Source organism: Didymosphaeria variabile (assembly GCF_027946475.1).
Source record: "Didymosphaeria variabile strain IMI 356815 chromosome Unknown scaffold_6, whole genome shotgun sequence".
Classification (NCBI taxonomy): Eukaryota; Fungi; Ascomycota; class Dothideomycetes; order Pleosporales; family Didymosphaeriaceae; genus Didymosphaeria; species Didymosphaeria variabile.
In genome coordinates, this window is record NW_026611625.1 from 3,558,820 (window position 1) to 3,576,185 (window position 17,366).

Below are 17,366 nucleotides of genomic sequence, written 5' to 3' on the forward strand. Positions count from 1 at the left end.
AGCAGAAGGGCGTAGCTGTGGGGCCGTAGACTAATCAATCAAGCGTACTATACCATAGGTAGGAAGGATGGTACTATAGTAGGTACCTCGGCCGAAGACCATTCCGCTCCAATTTGTCCGCAAAGGGATTCCAACAACCATCCACGACTAATACTGAGTCATTGCTACATGTGCATGCCAACATACGCTATACAAATACCCCTTCCAATCCTCTGCTCGTGTAACCAACCCAACATCTCCCTTCAATCCTCTTCCAATCCTCTTCTGGTGCAACCCAACACCTCCCTTCTTCAAACCAACCACCATCACAGTTCCCAACCTACAAGCCGCGACAATGACAAAGCCATCTATCGTCCTCGTACCGGGCTCATTTGCAGTCCGCGGCATCTACCAGAATATTGTGGATAAATTACGCGCTAAAGGGTATCCAACGCTCGCTATCGATCTGCTCTCGTCGCAGAAGAGGTTGGGGCTGGAGCCAGCGACTATGATGGACGACGCGAAGCATATCCGCGCTGTGGCTGAGGCTCTGATTAAGCAAGGGAAAGAGGTCGTAGTAATGTGTCACGTACGTCTCTACCGAGTCCAAACAGAATGTCACAGCTGACTCCCTCATCCGCTAGAGTTACGGCGGAACCCCAACAACACAAGCGCTGGCGGGCGTCCCCGTGAAGCGCATCGTCTATCTAACGGCCATCGCCCCGAAAGTAGGCCAGTCGCATGCTGATGCCATGGCCGGCCCATTCATGGACGCGGTGATCAACAGTGCCGTGGGCGGCTACATGCATGGCGATCCCGTGCAGCAAGCCGCCGGTGTAGGCAACGACTTCGACTCGTGGGAGTACGCGTACGAATGTGCGCTTCAGCTTCCGCACCATTCTGCTGTCTCCTTCACGGGGAAGACGACGCAGGCGGCCTACGTGACGGTTCCTGTGAGCTATATTCTGACAGAGAAAGATATGATTGTGTCTGTGGGTAAGTGCGCATATTCTGATGCTTTATGAGGCGAGACTGACTGTACCTCAACAGAGCTGCAGGAGAAGTATATCAAGGTCATGGAGGAGGCGAGCGGGCGGAAAGTTGATGTCATCAGGAAGCCTTGGGGACACTGTCCGAACTGGGGCCATCCGGAGGAGCTGGTCGAGGTCCTGATTGGAGAGGCAGAGAAATAGACAGGCGCCAAAACGTGGATAATCAGGATGAAGATCCCCGACGAGGCGATCTGGTCTCAATGCCGTGTCAACCGTGTTTGCGAACCTGTATGATGGTTTACCGTTAGCTTTTCCGCGTAGCTCAGGAATCAAAATTAGCGTATGCACAACTCTTAGGAACCTGTACTTGAAGATATACCACGTGCACGCCTTTTCTGTATTTAGTGCGGCTCAACGTACGATGGAGGTCCACTTCGTCGAGATAAGCGCAGGGACACGCGATCTATCCTGGTATGATATATTTTAAAGCCGTGCCGCGCGTCTGGTTGTCATACCATGCTCGACACCACAGTATGGGCCAGTAAGAATGTCAATGACGACCGCATGCTCTTCGATGGATCTCCTGGAATTCGAATCTACGCAGGATTTGCTCGCACTTCATGCAAACCACGAGTAAGTCGGCCTCGGAGTCTCCGCCTTCGTTCTGGGAATAATGAAGTCCGATGTTGGATCGTACCTGCCAAGCACGACAAGCTTCCCTGGTGGCGTTGGTGAACGGGTGAGCACGTGAGTCATTAAAACGCGAATTGTCGCCACGTTTGGGCTTCGCGGCGTGCGAAAACTTCATGATGGATTTATGTTGGTGTGCCTATTCACCTTTTGGTATTTTCAGAATCCAAATAAGCACATGTCGCGCGGAAGGCGAGGCTGGTTTATGTCCGACGAATCAGCGCACGGCTCGGCATGTGCGCACAAGCTTCGCTAAGTAGTCGGTGATGGCGTTGGCTGGTGATGCTTTGAACGTGCCGTTGCCGATCCCGAGGTCGATACTCCAGATTAATTCCCGAGGACTTGCAGCCAGGTTGTTGCTGAAGCCAGACCAACTTATTTCGTATGTGACAGGAAGCTTAGACTGAGCATATGTGCAATAGAAAGAAGAAGTCATCTCATGCGCCGCAGAAGCGCTGGAGCTGCACCTCCAATAACGCCCGCGCTCGCGTGACGGCACGCCGCATCCTGCTCGAACAAGCAGGTGAAAGCGCCCGGACAACGTAAGGAAAGATGCTAACAGAACCTTGCCTAGCCGCGGCTACCAGCAGTGGGTCTGATCACTGTTGAGCTTGCGGTTGACAGGCGCAATCCTACTGAATTCTATTCGAGGCCGCCAGGACTGTGGGTCGTACAGACGGGGCTCGCCTTTGCCAGCTACCATATGCGGGCGGGGGCGCGTGATAAATAGTCCAAGTGATCCACGTCCCACTGCTGTGCGACAACCCGCTGTATCGACCTTCCGCCTTTGCGCTGTTCCAGAGCTCTCACGATCTCTATGGTCGCGTGTGATTCTGCGCGAACACCTCTGGACTGCATCGAATCAGACCCCAAGCAACGTCCTCATTCCAACGCGCCATGTCGAAGGACGCTGAATCGCCAAGCCCGACTGCCGACGACGCTCGTCGCGCGAGCATTTCGCAAACGGAGAAGGGTCGCTGGGAAAGACTGTGGCCGGTCATTGCCTGCGGTGCTGGACTTTTCAGTGATGGATACCTCAACAACGTCCGTTAGCCTATTGCGCCACGTTTCCCAATGCGACACTTCCCATGTGACGATTCCCATGCGACAATTTCCGTTCTAACGTGCAATAGATCATTGGACCGGTGAACACCATGCTTTCCAAGATATATCCCGACGAGTATGGGTCTTCTTCGGCTCAAGCGAACGTGTCCAGTATCACGTTCGCTGGTACGGTCCTCGGAATGCTGTTCTTTGGATACACGTCAGATCACTTCTCGAGGAAATGGTCGCTGTTCGCTTCAACCATCATAATCATTTTGTTTGCGACCTTGGGTACTGCCAGTTATGGCGCAGGCGGAAGCCCCAGCGGCTTGCTCGCGGCCCTGGTAGCGTATCGGTTCTTTCTTGGAATCGGCATTGGAGGAGAATACCCAGCCGGCTCTGTAGGTTGTGCCGAAGGAACTGGAGAGCTGAAGGCGGGCTCGAGAAACAAGTGGTTCATTCTCTTCACGAACGTCCAGATCGACTTGGCATTTTTCATCTCCGCGATCGTCGCAACAGTGGTGGTAAGTGCTAAAGAAGGCTTTCCTGTGTCTAACCAAATTCAGGATACGTTGTATCGCCCTGGTGGTGATGCAGAAGTCGTATCTGTCGAACTTGTAAACTTTCTGACCTTTCGTAGGTCGTCATCACTGGCGAGAATCACCTCCGCGTAGCATGGCGTATTTGCCTCGGGATCGGAATCCTTCCTCCACTGTCGCTCTTGTACCTTCGTCTCAAGTTGCAGGAGCCAGAAGCCTTCAAGCGCGAGTCACTCGCCAAAGCCAAGACCCCCTGGCTACTCATCATGAAATTTTACTGGCAACGACTGATAATCGTCAGTATCATTTGGTTTATTTACGACTTTTCCGCGTATTCCTTTGGCATTTACGCGACAACCATAGTTAATAATTTGCTCGGAGAGGATCAGCCGTTGTGGAAGAGCTTGGCATGGAACATCCTCATCAACTTCTTCTACCTCCCCGGCTGTCTTGCTGGAGCCTTCGTCGCGGATCTGAAGAGTATGGGACCGAAGAAGACTCTGTTTATCGGTGTTATGCTGCAGGCTGTCATTGGCTTCATCATGGCAGGCTGCTACCCATGGCTCGCGGAACCCAAGAACATTGGTGGCTTCGTTGTAGTTTACGGGGTTTTCCTCATGCTGGGCGAGTTTGGACCTGGCGATAACATCGGTCTTATTGCATCAAAAACGTGTGCGACCGGTATCAGGTAAGTTTGCCGTTCCTCATATGGCGCTCTTGTTCTGACTCGGGATAGAGGACAATATTACGGTATCGCAGCCGCAATGGGCAAGATCGGAGCTTTTGCCGGCTCCTACGCGCTTGACGCGATCCAGAAGAATGCTGGCGACGATAAGATCGCTGCAGGACGTAATCCATTCTTCGTCGCCAGTGCGCTTGCCCTATTGTCTGGTGGACTAGTGCTGCTCCTTCCACATATCGGCCAGGACACCATCGACATGGAAGATATCAACTTCCGAGAGTACTTGGCCAGCCATGGATACGATACAAGCAAGATGGGCTTGGGGACTGCAAGCGATATTAGCAGCGAAGACAACGTCGCTGTAGAGACGAAGACTGGTCTAACTTCAGCATCATAGTAGGCAAGTCTGGACCGTTCATCCCACGTGGAGAGGTTGGAATTAGACGGTTCCTGGTCGGAGAAAGCTTCAAAGGGTAGTGGTGGAGGCCCTCAGATATCAATAACGGCACTATTATGGCCTTATCGTGCGGAACAGTGAACTCATCTGACTCGTCCGAAATCCTCCCCGAGTGGGATCCATCCTTGACCCCTGATCATCAGGGCGGAGATGCACCATGTTGCATGTCCTGACAGCCTTGAGTCATGGCAACGAAACATGAAAGCGGGGAAAGCGGCAAATTTTCAAGATTGCCTCGTAAGCTCTATTGCGTACCTTGTAGACTTTGGTGTGAATTGCATAGATCTGTGAAGACAGATGAAACGCGCGATAAGCTTGAGATGCAGCAAAAGAAACTTGGAGACAAGCCGGGAGGAGCTTGACGGTGCAGGGATGTCAATTCGTCTAACGCGGCTGATGACATTGACAGCCAGTTGCTTGATGAGAACGTGCCATGTGGGCAGTTCCGTGGAGCAACCTGTTTTGAAGAAGGGCCATCAGTTGCGCGAATGAGGATGATGTTGGAGGTTGGAGGCGTCGTTCCTCTCGGGTGGAACCCTGCCACGGCACGGGATGCTTGCCGCAAGCTAACATCGGATAATAATACTGCGAGGGAGAGTCGCTGGAGACAGCATGGGATACAGACTGATGATGCACAAAGGCCATGAAACGCGTGTGGTTGTTGACTCAATACCCTGTGGGAAGCCACGTTCGTGGTGGTTGCGCCTTCCAGCGTGCCTGCGCATGCAGACCCGCGCATCCACTCACAACGGCCCTTCATCATCACCATCGCCACAACGACCACGCCTGTCCCGGCAGCGTGTGCATCAGGCGCATTTACCTGCGCTAGTCGCGCGGTTCTTATTCGAACCCATGTTATATCGTGTTTTGTCTCTAGCGGATAGTGTCCGCTCCAGCGAACCCCCCCTTTGGCCTCCTCACGAGCGGACGAGCGAACCTTACCATGGCTGTTATATCTAAGGAACTCGAGTTACACGGCGCCCGGACTTCGCATGATGCTCAACGCAGCACGAAGTGCAGCGAAATGAGGACCGGAGCGCGCGAGCCCCAATGCGCGGTGTTGTCGTAGCATGGGCCCGCTCGGACTTGCAAACGGAATTGCCGCATACAGACAAAGGCCAGGACCCAAACGGTCCTCCAACTGCCATCTTGCATGGATAACGGAGTACATGCACATCGATCTGCATGTCTGGTGTGTGGCCTTTACGAAATCAACGTCGCCACCATGCAGACTCTACGCCGTGGCAACACCGTGAAACTGGAAAGCATGGAGAAACATGGTTGCCAGCAGCCGTGTGATGAGAACACTGGACCTTGCTTTGACGGGATCTAGTCTGTCGATCGCTTCGCGGAAGAGAAGCGGGAAATGTGGAGATGCGCGTGGTGCACACACGGCAGGGGTCGTGCTCTTGCACGTTGCACCTTGCATTTCAGTCCAGCTCCATCAAGACGGCCACACAGCCCACCTGCCAGCCTGCGCTCTTGCGCAGAAACGGCGTAGTGTCAGCTTTAGAATTGAGAGGCAAGACATTTGCGACCCATCAGCAGCTTCTCATCCCACGTCATCCTAGCTTCATGCGCCTCGTTTGACCTGCTCAGAACGACAGTCGTCTTGGACGCTTGTCAGGGAAACTTCGAAACGAGCACCATGTAAATGCTCTAATCCCAGATATTACGGGGTTCATATCGTGCTTGTCCAACAAAATGCAGGATTGCTTACCTCAACACGTAGCGGGCTTTTTAAAGTTGAAACGGTGTATGATCGGGCGAGTCTGATCATAGGCTAGGTTCAGACGAGTGCCCAATTATTGTAACCAGCCTCAAGTCGTACCTGGCAAGCGTAAGGCACTCCGCGCAGCGAGTTCTACTACGTACGCCAACGGTGACCTAACACAGCATGCAGACCGTTTCTGGCACCCATGTCGCTCATGGTGACCCCGGTGGCCAAAGCACATATTGAGTGCACTGTCACGCCCACGCGGAATCCGGCAGGGTTTCTACAACAGCCTTGCAAACCCGTAGGATCGGTCCGCTGTTACGCTGGCGAGAGATGCCCTTGTTAAAACTCTGGCCCTTCCCCGGCCTTTCTTGCCGTCTTCCTTCGGAGTGTCTTATAATATACCCGTCCCCACTGCTCTCAGGGACCTTATCGGGGCTCGACTTGTACGATCGATAACGGACATACCATTCTACACATCAAAGTTTTTCTTCTTCACGGCATGTGGAAAGCCCTTCGCTTGTAGTCTTACACCAATGGTGGTCGCCCTAGCTGGCTTTCCTCACTCGTAAAACACCCCGACTAGCGGCTCTAGAATAGACGATTCGACATGTCATTACCAGAAACGTCGTCCCTGCCGGAAGACACCCATATTCCTGTTTCCAACAAGCCTGAGACCATCATCGGCGTTGTCGTGACTTTCCTTGTGAGTGTAGCGTCTTTGCTTTTGGTATGAACGGACAACTGACGTAGAATGCAGTGCTTCAGTGCTCTTGCAGTCAGCTTAAGACTACTTGTGCGATATAGAGAGAGATTATGGGGGTGGGATGACCTATTCGTTGTGCTCGCCGCCACCGCTTGCGTTGCTGGCTCACTACTTACATGCTTGAGTATGCTTCTGCCGTCTGCATAAGTTGTTCATCCACTGACCGAGTTCCAGTGCCTCAACACGGGCTAGGCAGACACTTTGTTACATTAGACGCTCACACTAGAGTGGAATATTTCAAGGTCAGTTACATGTACAATCAAGTCGATATCGTCCTGACAGCCACTCAGTATGTGTGGGCATCGAATCTTACCTACGCCCTTAGCACCACATTTATCAAGATCTCTATTCTTACACAATACCTCCGCCTTTTTGAAGACCGCTCAGTATTCGCGCGGAAGGCGACATGGGGTATACTTACCTTTGTAAGCCTATGGGGGCTCACTTTTTGCCTGCTTGCACTCTTCTCTTGCACACCCATTGCAAAGAATTGGGACTGGAATCTGGAGGGCCATTGCGTTGGTTGGGGAAGCAAGAACGCCAATGAGTTCTTCGCGACTTGGATGGCACACGCTTCCAGTAACATGGTTCTGGACACTCTTATACTCGCCCTGCCTGTTCCTTTCATTCGCAGCCTCAGGATGAGTGGTAAGACGCGAACCGGCCTCATGATGCTATTCATCTTGGGGGGAATGTGAGTATTGTTCTTCAAGTTCATCTACAAGATACTGACAAGAGGCTCTTTAGTGCGGTATCTCTCTCCATTGCCCGTGTCGTCTCCCTCTCCATCAAACGCATAGGCACCGTCCCAGTTTTCGATCCATCCTGGTACACCCCAACCGTCTACATCTTCTCCATCCTCGAGCTCAACATGGCCATTCTTACCGCCTCCATTCCCATCTTCTGGCCCCTGGTGACCTCTTTTGCCTCCAACAAAATCCTCATCGTCAACGAAATCGAAATCCGCACCGAGCGCATCGACAACAGCTTTGCGCTCTCCGACCAAGGTAAAGGCTTCGCCGGCGCGGGCGTAGACGAGTCGCACGATGGGCGAACAAGCAGGATAAGCGTCTTGGGGAAGAACGACACAGACAAGCTGCACCGCAACAACTCGCGCCTCACTCGCAACAAGCACCACCACAAGCCCAGCCACTCCGACTCCTCGGATAAAGAGCTAGGTCTCGGCATCGGGCACCGCTCATCGCAAGATTCGCAGCGCAAACTCAATCTCACGCACCAGGCGTCTAGTAACTCCTTTGGCTCAGGCAGACTGGAGGACAGCCCCGATATGACGCATGCGCGCTACCAGAACAAGTTCACACAAGACTGGGCAGTACCAGACTTCGACCGGCCCCCAAAGGGCGGCAGCGAGGAGCGCATGTTCACCACGTCTGTTGAGCGGGCGGAGGTGCCTTACGACCATATCAGGGCGCTGGAGAAGTGAACGCTGGCCAGCGCTGGTGTTACGGTTCTGGATTTAGATGATACCCTTTGCTATGAAAACATGTACTTTTGCAATACTACACACATACACATACATCACCTCTATGTTCATCTCGCTTGTCTTTCTCGTGTCGCATACTTGACCGCCTTACCGGCCCCAGCTTACTTGCCTCGTGGGCATCGCATATCGGCCATATCCTCGTATTACACCACATCTTACCTGCGTCGACCACGAGGCTCTCACAGAAGAGGCACTTACGCGAGACACACTTACTCCACTTCACTCCTCGTATTCGAACGCCAGCCTTACTAACCACTACTAGGCACGCCGGAGTCCCACCTATCCACCTCGCTAGCTATAATCTCACTCATCCATCACTGCATACCCGTCTGCCCCACCACGTGTATCTCTCCTCGAAGTCCGATGCCTTCCGTCATCCACTCCATCCACTGCATCGTTCTTTCTTCACTACCTAATATAGTCCGTGCCTTACGGCGCACTTACGGCGTAGTCAAGGCCCTTCTTTGCAGTCCGTGCTTGTGCTTACGGCGCAGCGCAGCGCAGGCCCGAGCAGGATATACCTCTTTTGGATGGAGGCGGTGGTCTGGGGCTAGCGCCGGGAATGCACGTGGTGGGTAGTGTGCCCAGGTGGATGAACCCCGATGGTGGGACTAGCGAGGTGGTGTTCACGTACGTACGAGGGAAATGTAGAGGAAGACGATGGGGAGTAGGGGTGTGGTGAACTACGGGTTGGTGCGCAGTGTTGGGAGGCGGGTCGGAAACGAGGGTGCTGGATGGCGGAGGCTCTGGAGTGGGCGCGTGACTGTGCTAGGGTACGTCGGAGAGTATTTTATAATTCGTGTCTGGGGCTTTGGTATGGTTAGGTATGCACGGGTGGACATTTCGCGCGAGAGTGAATTGCTGAGGGGAGGAGCACTTTGCGTGCGACCTGGATAGACGATCTGCTTTGGACGGTACTTCTACATGAGCGTTGATGCAAAACTTTGCTGTGGGATGAACGATTCGACCAACGAAGTGGCATAGATTACTACAACACATATGAACAAGTGAGCAGACCTGGTAGCATGCAAGTAGTCGATCTCGCTGCCCCTGCGATAAATACGCCAACAAATCCTCTCTGTCCGTAGGCCCAGAGCTCTAGCGACAGTGTATCTCTTTGCCTCTCTTTCCACCCGGCCCAGAATCCCTAGCCTTCGCTCACGCAACCTTCTTCCACTGCGAATAAAGCCCCAACAACGAACTGACCGTACCCGCAATCCCCACCACCCCATCATCGAACTTGGCCCATCCCAACGCCGTCGCCGGAATTGTAAGGTCGCACAGATCGCTCAAGAGCTGCAGCCTCACAGCGTTGGCCTCGCGCGCAATCTTCTTCGCTTCGACGACGGGCTCCGCCTCCGCGGATTTCGAGCTGGACAGCTTGGCGCTGCGCTCACGCAGGCGGTAGAGTTGGTACAAGCCGGAGAGGATGCTCATTGAGATGCCCGTGAACCAGGCTTTGTTGCCCTCACGGACGAGGCGCGCAGAGGCGGGGTACTTGTAGATGTTGGCGGCGTCGAGCTGCGGTCTGTTAGCCCTTCTCATCCCGATATCGCGTGTCGCCTATCCATCTTACCATCCCACCACAGGTCGTGGAGAATGGTAGAAGGAGGTATATACTCACCACAACCGCATTGTCAAAAAGCATGTACCCCGCATAACCCAACTGCTTCCCCACAGCAGTGTACCTCAGCACAGGATCCAAGCTCTTCGCATCGCTCGCGACCGCCGCTGCCTTGAAGTGCTCCACGAACTTGCCCACGCGCATCAGCTTGCGCGTCAGGCCGAACTGCTTCTTTGCGGCCTCGAAGGGCGCGATCGAGGACGCCGGGTGGTTCGTGCGGTACAGGTACCATGCGAGGAAACGGGAGACATATTGTAGGGTGCGGAGGGCTTTATCGCGGCCGACTGGAGGGAAGATTAGCGTTGCACATGCTGGTAGCGGAAGTGTTTGGGGAGATTATGGAGGGTCTGCACGGAGACGCAATGGTGGGATCTTGGAAGTCAATGGTGTCATACCGGTCGTCGCGACAAATTTGAGGTATTGCGCCACCGAAGGGTGGTAAATAAGTGCGTCTGCGACCATCCTGTCTGCGGCTTCACTGCCGACTACCAATGCGAGCAAGTATCTTGAAGGAGAGCGATCCAGCCTGGAGTCGTATGTAGAATGACCGTTGTGTAATAATCGGAGGTCGTCGGACGCGTATAGATAGTAAAGAAAAGAGTCACGATGGTGGAGCAAAGGTGAAGTCGAGTCGTAGATTGCTCGGGTGCGGTTCCGCGTCTGGGGAAGCTTGTGAAATGGTGCGGGCCCAAACAAGCCGTGACACCTCGGCAATTTCAAGGAACAATGCGCGAATGTCACGGGATTGCCGAGCTGCGCAAATGGGAATGAGACCACTGCCGAGCGTCTCCTATCGTGAATTTCCAGCTAAACTGTTGTATCTAAACAATCGAGAGAAAGTGACTCCTTTACCTCCCATGTGAGCTCCGGATATCAAAGGAGCTCTGCTGATGGGGAAAGTTTCCCCTTTCGGAAATGCCAACCAGAAACAGCCCCACATGGTATACTCATACAAAACCCTATGCAATATGACACTCATCCTCAGACCTTGTAGAAGCAGAAAACATGGTAGAAGTCGGCCGCATCCAACTCCTCCGCCGAAGTCAATAACCTCCCACCGCCACGTTCGCGCACGTTCATCCTCTCGGCCAGCGGTCCCAGCTCTGGATCGTCTTTCTGCTCGTCCCAGACCTCACGGAAGGGCTTCCGATACTGCAGCTCGAGATTGTAGTCTTCTGCCAACGCACGGAACGCCTCCCACGGGACGACGTATTCGGGGACTTCTTCGACAGCCTCTTCAAGGAAGTAGAAGTACTTCCAGCCAAAGGGAGGTCGGAAGGTGCCATCAGGCGGTGTCTTGCCAGGGAACTTGACCCTGTAGATGGAGTTGCCCCACTCGAAACCTTCCTCTTCGACCTGTCCATCTTCCTTTTCGTCGCCCTCCTTCTCTTTGATCTTCTCCTCGCTGTGCTCGCCCTCTGGCTTCGGGCTGTCCAAGCTTTTCTCCGGATCCCAGTCGTCTTCGTCGTCGCTGGCGAAGGTTGGTCGGTCGTCATCCTCCTCGTCAGCAGCGGCCCCATTGCCATTAGTCTCTGCACCTCCTTTTGCTTTGTGGTGTGCAATGACCTTCGCAGAGAGCACGTCAGAGTTCGGGATGCAGCCAATAAAACGGCCTCCCCTCTTCAATGCGCCCGAAACATTCTTCAACATGCCCCTCGCCTTTTCCTCGCTCTCGAAAGCATAGTGCATGCAGAACATCATGGTGACCATGTCAAAACCACCACCTCCCCAACGCTGACTGGCCGCATTTCCAGGGCCAACGTGCGCGTCAAAGCCCACGTCTTTGACAATGGGTATTCCCTCGAGCGACACACCGAAGCAATCCCTGGCGTAAAACTCGGCGTGGAAAACGCGTCCCCTAGACCGCTTTCGCATTTGCTCATGACGTTCCCGCGCCTGCTTGATGGAGACATCGGCTGGGTCGGCGCCAACATAGAGTGCTACCTTGCGGGAGGCCTGCCATTTCTGCAAGTCACCTCCCTTTCCGCATCCCATATCCATGATCTTGAGATTTCGCTCGTCGCCAATGAACTTTTGGATGATCGATGACTTGACCCAGTTGTTGAAGCTCCGTAGACCCTTGATCTTGGAGTCCGTCACGCGCCATTCACGGCCACGTTCGGGGACCGTGTTGTAATGCTGCTTAACCACATCGTGTACGCCTCGCTGGGCTGCTTCCTGGTGCGCTGTCCTTTGTGCCTCCTGCTCGCGGTCGTGCTGCCGTTTACGAGCAGCTTCACGGTCGACGGCAGAAATCCGGGAACCCTGGCCAGGTCTCTTCCGTTGTCGCGGGGGTGATCGCGATCGAGACCGCGAAGGGGACCGCGAGGGCGAGCGTGCGCGCTTCGTCCCTCTATCTGGGCCGGCTGGGCCAGCCATTGTGCGAGGATCGCGTGTAGCTGTTGTAACCTCGAAACTAGTAAAGCGTGGTCGAGTCCGAAGTGCCGAGAAGATTGTTGGAGTCCCTGTGAATTACAAGTCTATATCTTCGAAGTTGCTATGTATTGTTGCTGTGAGGTGAAAGAAAGTGAACGAAGGTGGGCAGTGAAGGCTGGAAGCTCGGGCGCCTACGACGTTAAGTGGCCGATCATGCCCTCCCGAAGTCGCGCCGGAGCATCATCACAGCTTCCCACCGGAGCTTCGAGCCCTCCAAACCACAAACCGCCCCCGCCCCACCACCTCTCACTTCCACCCCATCGACCCACCTCTTCACGGCCTACAGTTCAAGATGGGTGATCCGCAGTTCGCAAAATTCCCGGACCTGCAGTTGGCCCAGCACATCTTCCTGCTCACGAATCCCTCATCGTCGAAATCCACCAAACAATCGTCTCTTAAATCGGTGCAAGATGCCATCCAGGACAAGAAGATGGCACCGCTCTACCGGTACCTCGCACATCCGGTAGAGGGCGTATTGAATGCGCCGGGAGAAGGCAGCGCACAACAGCCTGCTGGCCACCGGAGACCGTCTTCGAGCGTCGCTACCATGCTCGCCACTAAGAATGCCAACGTCGAGGTCCCGCTGGCGTGGGACGATAAACTATACGAGTCATTGCAAGCGGAGAACGAGAAGGAGCTTGATGCTATACAGAAGGAAGAAGATGAGGCCGCGGAGAAAGCGGGCGAGACCGAAGTGCAGGCCGCGCGGGGAAAGCGCGCTGAGCTGTACAATCGCATCGGTGACAAGGTAGGCATTATAGGTCTCGGGATTCAAAAGCAATGCTAATATTGTGAAGGAGAAAGCTATCGCTAGCTACGAGGCCATCTTCGAGAAGACGGGCATTCTAGGCACCAAGATCGACATCGTCCTCGCAATAATACGCGTTGGACTTTTCTTTGGCGACAAAGTGCTCGTGAAGAAGACTGTTGACCGGGCAAGTGCGCTCGTAGAGAGCGGTGGCGACTGGGACCGACGGAATCGTCTCAAGGCATACCATGGGCTACATCTCCTCACCGTTCGGTCACACGCGTTAGCCGCACCCCTGCTCCTCGACAGTCTGTCCACATTCACCAGCTACGAGCTTTGCACCTATTCTTCCTTGGTCATCTACGCAATTCTCGCGGGTTCGGTTTCGCTCAAGCGCGTTGACTTCAAGTCGAAGGTCGTGGATGCGCCTGAGATCAAGGCTATTGTTGGCGGTAACTCAGAGGACAAGATTGCTGCGATAACTGGACAGGCATCTGCTGGACCTTCGGCTGGTGATGAAGAGATGGCAGATGCTTCAGGCTCTACTGCGACTCCGGTACCGACTGCCGTGAATCTCACAACGCTGGGAGGCAAACAAGATATTTCGGAGGCCTCCATAGATTTCAGCCCGCTCGCGAAGCTTGTGAAGAGTCTGTACGAGGGTGATTACAAGAACTTCTTCGGAGCTCTGGCTGAGGTTGAGGTCAACTTCCTGAGCCAAGATCGATACCTCTTCGAGCACAGGAGTTGGTATGTGCGAGAGATGCGCTTGCGAGGTTACCAGCAATTGCTCCAGTCCTACCGTGTGGTCGGTCTGCAGAGCATGGCAACCGACTTCGGCGTGAGCGTGGACTTCCTAGACAAGTGAGTGCATCTACGGCCTACACCCGAACACCTCTAACATGAATAGGGACCTTGCCAAGTTCATTGCTGCTGACCGCATACCCTGCACCATCGACCGCGTCAAAGGCATCATCGAGACCAATCGACCAGACGACAAGAACAAGCAGTACGCGGATGTGGTGAAGCAGGGCGACCAGTTGATTACCAAGCTGCAGAAGTACGGGCAGGCTGTCAGGTTACGGGGCAGTGAACGTGGTTGAGCGGACCACCCATTGTATGATCAGCGGGAAGATAGTGGATCTCAGTGGAATAGATAGCTAGAGCTGTTCGGCGTTTGCTCGCACGAACAATAGCCACAAAGCCATTCCAACATTTTACTCCACAGTGCCGCACGATTACCACGTGTTCGACTAACTGCGACTGCGGACAAACTGATACTGGCGACGGCCGGCGATGCGGTGTGACAGCTTATAACAATGGTCCCTGCATCTGGCCAGAGCTCCGCTTCCGCAACCCCCGCGAGTGAGCAACCGCGGAACAAGGGGTAAGCTGATAAGTTGTTGAACGGTGCAACACACTTTGTTTTTGGTTTGCGATCCCACGAACTTTGTCTTTCCTCCTCCACCCTCCAATATCCGGACACGGTCATTCGATCGCATCTTGTTACGTGCACGCAAGCGAACAGACGGGCCGCGGGGGGCGAGTGGGTAGCCAGATCTCCAATATCCGCCGATAAGGGCCAGGGTCCTCAGCATGTCGCCGTCATCGGCTTGCTGGTACCAATCCGTCGTCGCCGCGAGGCAAATACTCAACACGAATGGATGGAGACGGGCACGAACGTCGCTCGGCGTGGGCGCCAGAGGTAATGCACTTCACGTCTCCCCCACCGCTACTCTGAGCGCACGCCGCGCTTGTATTGGAATCCCAGCAACCATCCGACTGCACTACCTAGTGGGGCACCGCGTGCAGTAGAAAAAATCACACTGCTACACCTTTTGTTTTGACTCAGCCAAAAGCAAGCGTTGCTTTTCTGGTACACTAAGCTGTGCTTCGTGCCGTTCACATCTGCCATTGGCATCTTCAGACCATTCGCTCACGTCGTCTTTCAATACAGTCTTGTACAGAGGTGCCCCGCCGTGTCGTACCATGTCGTCCGAACCCCGCCGCGCGCTTTCCCTCGCGAACATCAACCCTCACGTCAAGGAGGCTCAATATGCCGTACGTGGCGAGCTAGCCGTTCGTTCGGAGGAGTACCGTGCGAAGCTGGCAAAGGGTGAGGGTAAAGACCTGCCCTTCGACACAGTCATTGCAGCAAACATTGGCAACCCACAACAGCTGGATCAGAAGCCCATCACCTTCTTCCGCCAGGTTGCCAGTCTTTTGGAGAACCCCTTGTTGTTGGAACATGAGGAGACATTCGTCAAGAGTCTGGGCTACAAGTCAGATGTCTTTGAGAGGGCGAGGTGGTTGTTGAAGGAGATCAAGAGCGTTGGAGCATACAGTCAGAGTCAGGGTGCACCAGGCATCAGGGACAGCGTCGCGAAATACATTGAGCGTGCGTACATCTTGAAAGGATGCAATACGACTTGCTGACCCACGTAGGACGAGATGGTTACCCCTCGAGCTTCAAGGACATCTACCTCAGCAATGGCGCCTCCTCCGGCGTCAACACCCTCATGCATGTCATCTGCGCCTCGCCCAAGACTGGTGTCATGGTGCCCATCCCCCAATACCCTCTCTACACCGCCACCCTCTCCGTCCTTAACGCCAAATGCGTTCCCTACTACCTCGAAGAAAGCCAACAATGGGGCACCAGCCTAGAGGCCATCCGCACGTCCTACGACAAGGCGATATCAGAAGGCACTGACGTCAAGGCCATTGCCATCATCAACCCTGGCAACCCTACCGGCGCGTCTCTTCCTGTCAAGGATATCAAAGCCGTCCTCGAGTTCGCCGCCGAAAAGCACCTCGTCGTCATCGCCGACGAAGTCTACCAAACCAATGTCTTCATCGGCGAATTCATTTCCTTCAAGAAAGCCCTGCGCGATCTGCAGAAGGAGCAGCCGGGCAAGTTCGACAACCTCGAGCTGGCGTCACTGCACAGCATCTCCAAGGGCATGGTCGGCGAGTGCGGCCACCGCGGCGGCTACTTTGAGCTAATCGGCTTCGACCCTGAGGTTGCGCAGGAGATCTACAAGTTCATTAGCATTCAGCTCTGCCCACCGGTTATCGGGCAGTGTATTGTTGAGCTCATGGTTAACCCGCCGAAGGAGGGCGAGCCCAGCTACGAGCTGTATAAGAAGGAGTATGATGGTATCTTCAACGGGTTGAAGGAGAGGGCGTATGCGCTGTATGAGGCGTTTAAGCAGATGGAGGGTGTAGAGTGCGACAAGCCTCAGGTTGGTTTTCTCTTTCCTTCCCTACTTTCCCCATTTTTTCAATACTTACTGACTTGGTGTGATCACAGGGCTCCATGTACCTTTTCCCCACCATCAAACTCCCGCAAAAGGCCGTCGAGCAAGCCAAGAAGGAAAACCGCTCGCCCGACGAATTTTACTGCTTCCGCATGCTGGACGCGACGGGCATCTGCGTCGTTGCAGGCAGTGGATTCGGACAGAAGGAGAACACGCTGCACTTCAGGACGACGTTCCTTGCGCCGGGAACGGAGTGGACGGGCAGGATTGTCAAGTTCCACAAGGAGTTCATGGAGGAGTTCAAATGAGTGCGTGGAGAGTTATGATGAATGATCTAGGACATGGATTGGGTATATAGACAATCTTGTGGTTCTGTTGGGTATCTTGAGGCCCTTGGATAGCTCTCAACTTAAGGACATTTGCGATATGCTGCACCTGCTCGTCTAGCTTGATTGTCCCTTGTGATACGTGAACGTGGGTCGTACAGTATAAGGTCAAGACTTTGAAGACTCACTACGAGCCTAGTTTTCTCAGGCTAGCTAATAATATCTACATCAGGAACGCTTCATCTGCCGAGCTGTTGCCGATCTCCATCTTGCAGCGAGAGCACACCACTCAACTCCAACCCAACCATGCCGTAGTGTTACCGCGAGCGAAGACAGCCTGTGACGCGGATCATGAAGCAGCCTTCTTATCTAGGTCCCAATAGGTGGACCTCTAGTAGAACATTTGAAAGCTCGCGTATTTATTTCCTATATTGGAGACACTAGCCGGGTGCACCTTCTCTGAACTATCGGACTCGGCCTTGCTCCGGTCATCACTACCTACATATGGTTCTCCTTTTGGATTCAAATGCATGCCTTCGAATGCTGTTCCTTTTCCGAACGCACTTTTGGCCTTGTCGGCGTCAGAAATTGTGCCGAAGGTCTTA

The 17,366-nt window shown here is 54.0% G+C and overlaps 7 protein-coding genes across 7 annotated transcripts; 5 read left to right on the forward strand and 2 right to left on the reverse strand.

Annotated features, from left to right (window-relative positions):
* Positions 1-559: 559 nt before the first annotated feature.
* Positions 560-1,004, forward strand: N0V89_009080 (uncharacterized protein; the record flags this gene model as incomplete). Its single annotated transcript, XM_056217833.1, has 2 exons — positions 560-568; positions 624-1,004. The coding sequence occupies 2 exons, from the start codon at positions 560-562 to the stop codon at positions 1,002-1,004; spliced, it is 390 nt and encodes a 129-aa protein (XP_056069389.1).
* Positions 1,005-2,558: 1,554 nt separating this feature from the next.
* GIT2 (glycerophosphoinositol permease) lies at positions 2,559-3,936 on the forward strand (the record flags this gene model as incomplete). Its single annotated transcript, XM_056217834.1, has 3 exons — positions 2,559-2,705; positions 2,795-3,229; positions 3,346-3,936. The coding sequence occupies 3 exons, from the start codon at positions 2,559-2,561 to the stop codon at positions 3,934-3,936; spliced, it is 1,173 nt and encodes a 390-aa protein (XP_056069390.1).
* A 3,571-nt stretch (positions 3,937-7,507) lies between these two features.
* On the forward strand, positions 7,508-8,310 carry N0V89_009082 (uncharacterized protein; the record flags this gene model as incomplete). Its single annotated transcript, XM_056217835.1, has 2 exons — positions 7,508-7,514; positions 7,667-8,310. 2 exons carry the CDS (start codon positions 7,508-7,510, stop codon positions 8,308-8,310), a joined length of 651 nt encoding a protein of 216 aa, XP_056069391.1.
* A 1,218-nt stretch (positions 8,311-9,528) lies between these two features.
* Positions 9,529-10,456, reverse strand: PEX11 (Peroxisomal membrane protein PMP27; the record flags this gene model as incomplete). Its single annotated transcript, XM_056217836.1, has 3 exons — positions 9,529-9,891; positions 9,995-10,278; positions 10,348-10,456. The coding sequence occupies 3 exons, from the start codon at positions 10,454-10,456 to the stop codon at positions 9,529-9,531; spliced, it is 756 nt and encodes a 251-aa protein (XP_056069392.1).
* A 519-nt stretch (positions 10,457-10,975) lies between these two features.
* On the reverse strand, positions 10,976-12,373 carry ABD1 (mRNA cap guanine-N7 methyltransferase; the record flags this gene model as incomplete). The annotated part of the gene is made up of 1 exon (XM_056217837.1): positions 10,976-12,373. The coding sequence occupies one exon, from the start codon at positions 12,371-12,373 to the stop codon at positions 10,976-10,978; it is 1,398 nt and encodes a 465-aa protein (XP_056069393.1).
* A 349-nt stretch (positions 12,374-12,722) lies between these two features.
* Positions 12,723-14,281, forward strand: RPN7 (proteasome regulatory particle subunit; the record flags this gene model as incomplete). The annotated part of the gene is made up of 3 exons (XM_056217838.1): positions 12,723-13,178; positions 13,228-14,042; positions 14,089-14,281. 3 exons carry the CDS (start codon positions 12,723-12,725, stop codon positions 14,279-14,281), a joined length of 1,464 nt encoding a protein of 487 aa, XP_056069394.1.
* An 886-nt stretch (positions 14,282-15,167) lies between these two features.
* ALT1 (alanine transaminase) lies at positions 15,168-16,743 on the forward strand (the record flags this gene model as incomplete). Its single annotated transcript, XM_056217839.1, has 3 exons — positions 15,168-15,576; positions 15,624-16,420; positions 16,489-16,743. The coding sequence occupies 3 exons, from the start codon at positions 15,168-15,170 to the stop codon at positions 16,741-16,743; spliced, it is 1,461 nt and encodes a 486-aa protein (XP_056069395.1).
* Positions 16,744-17,366: the final 623 nt, after the last annotated feature.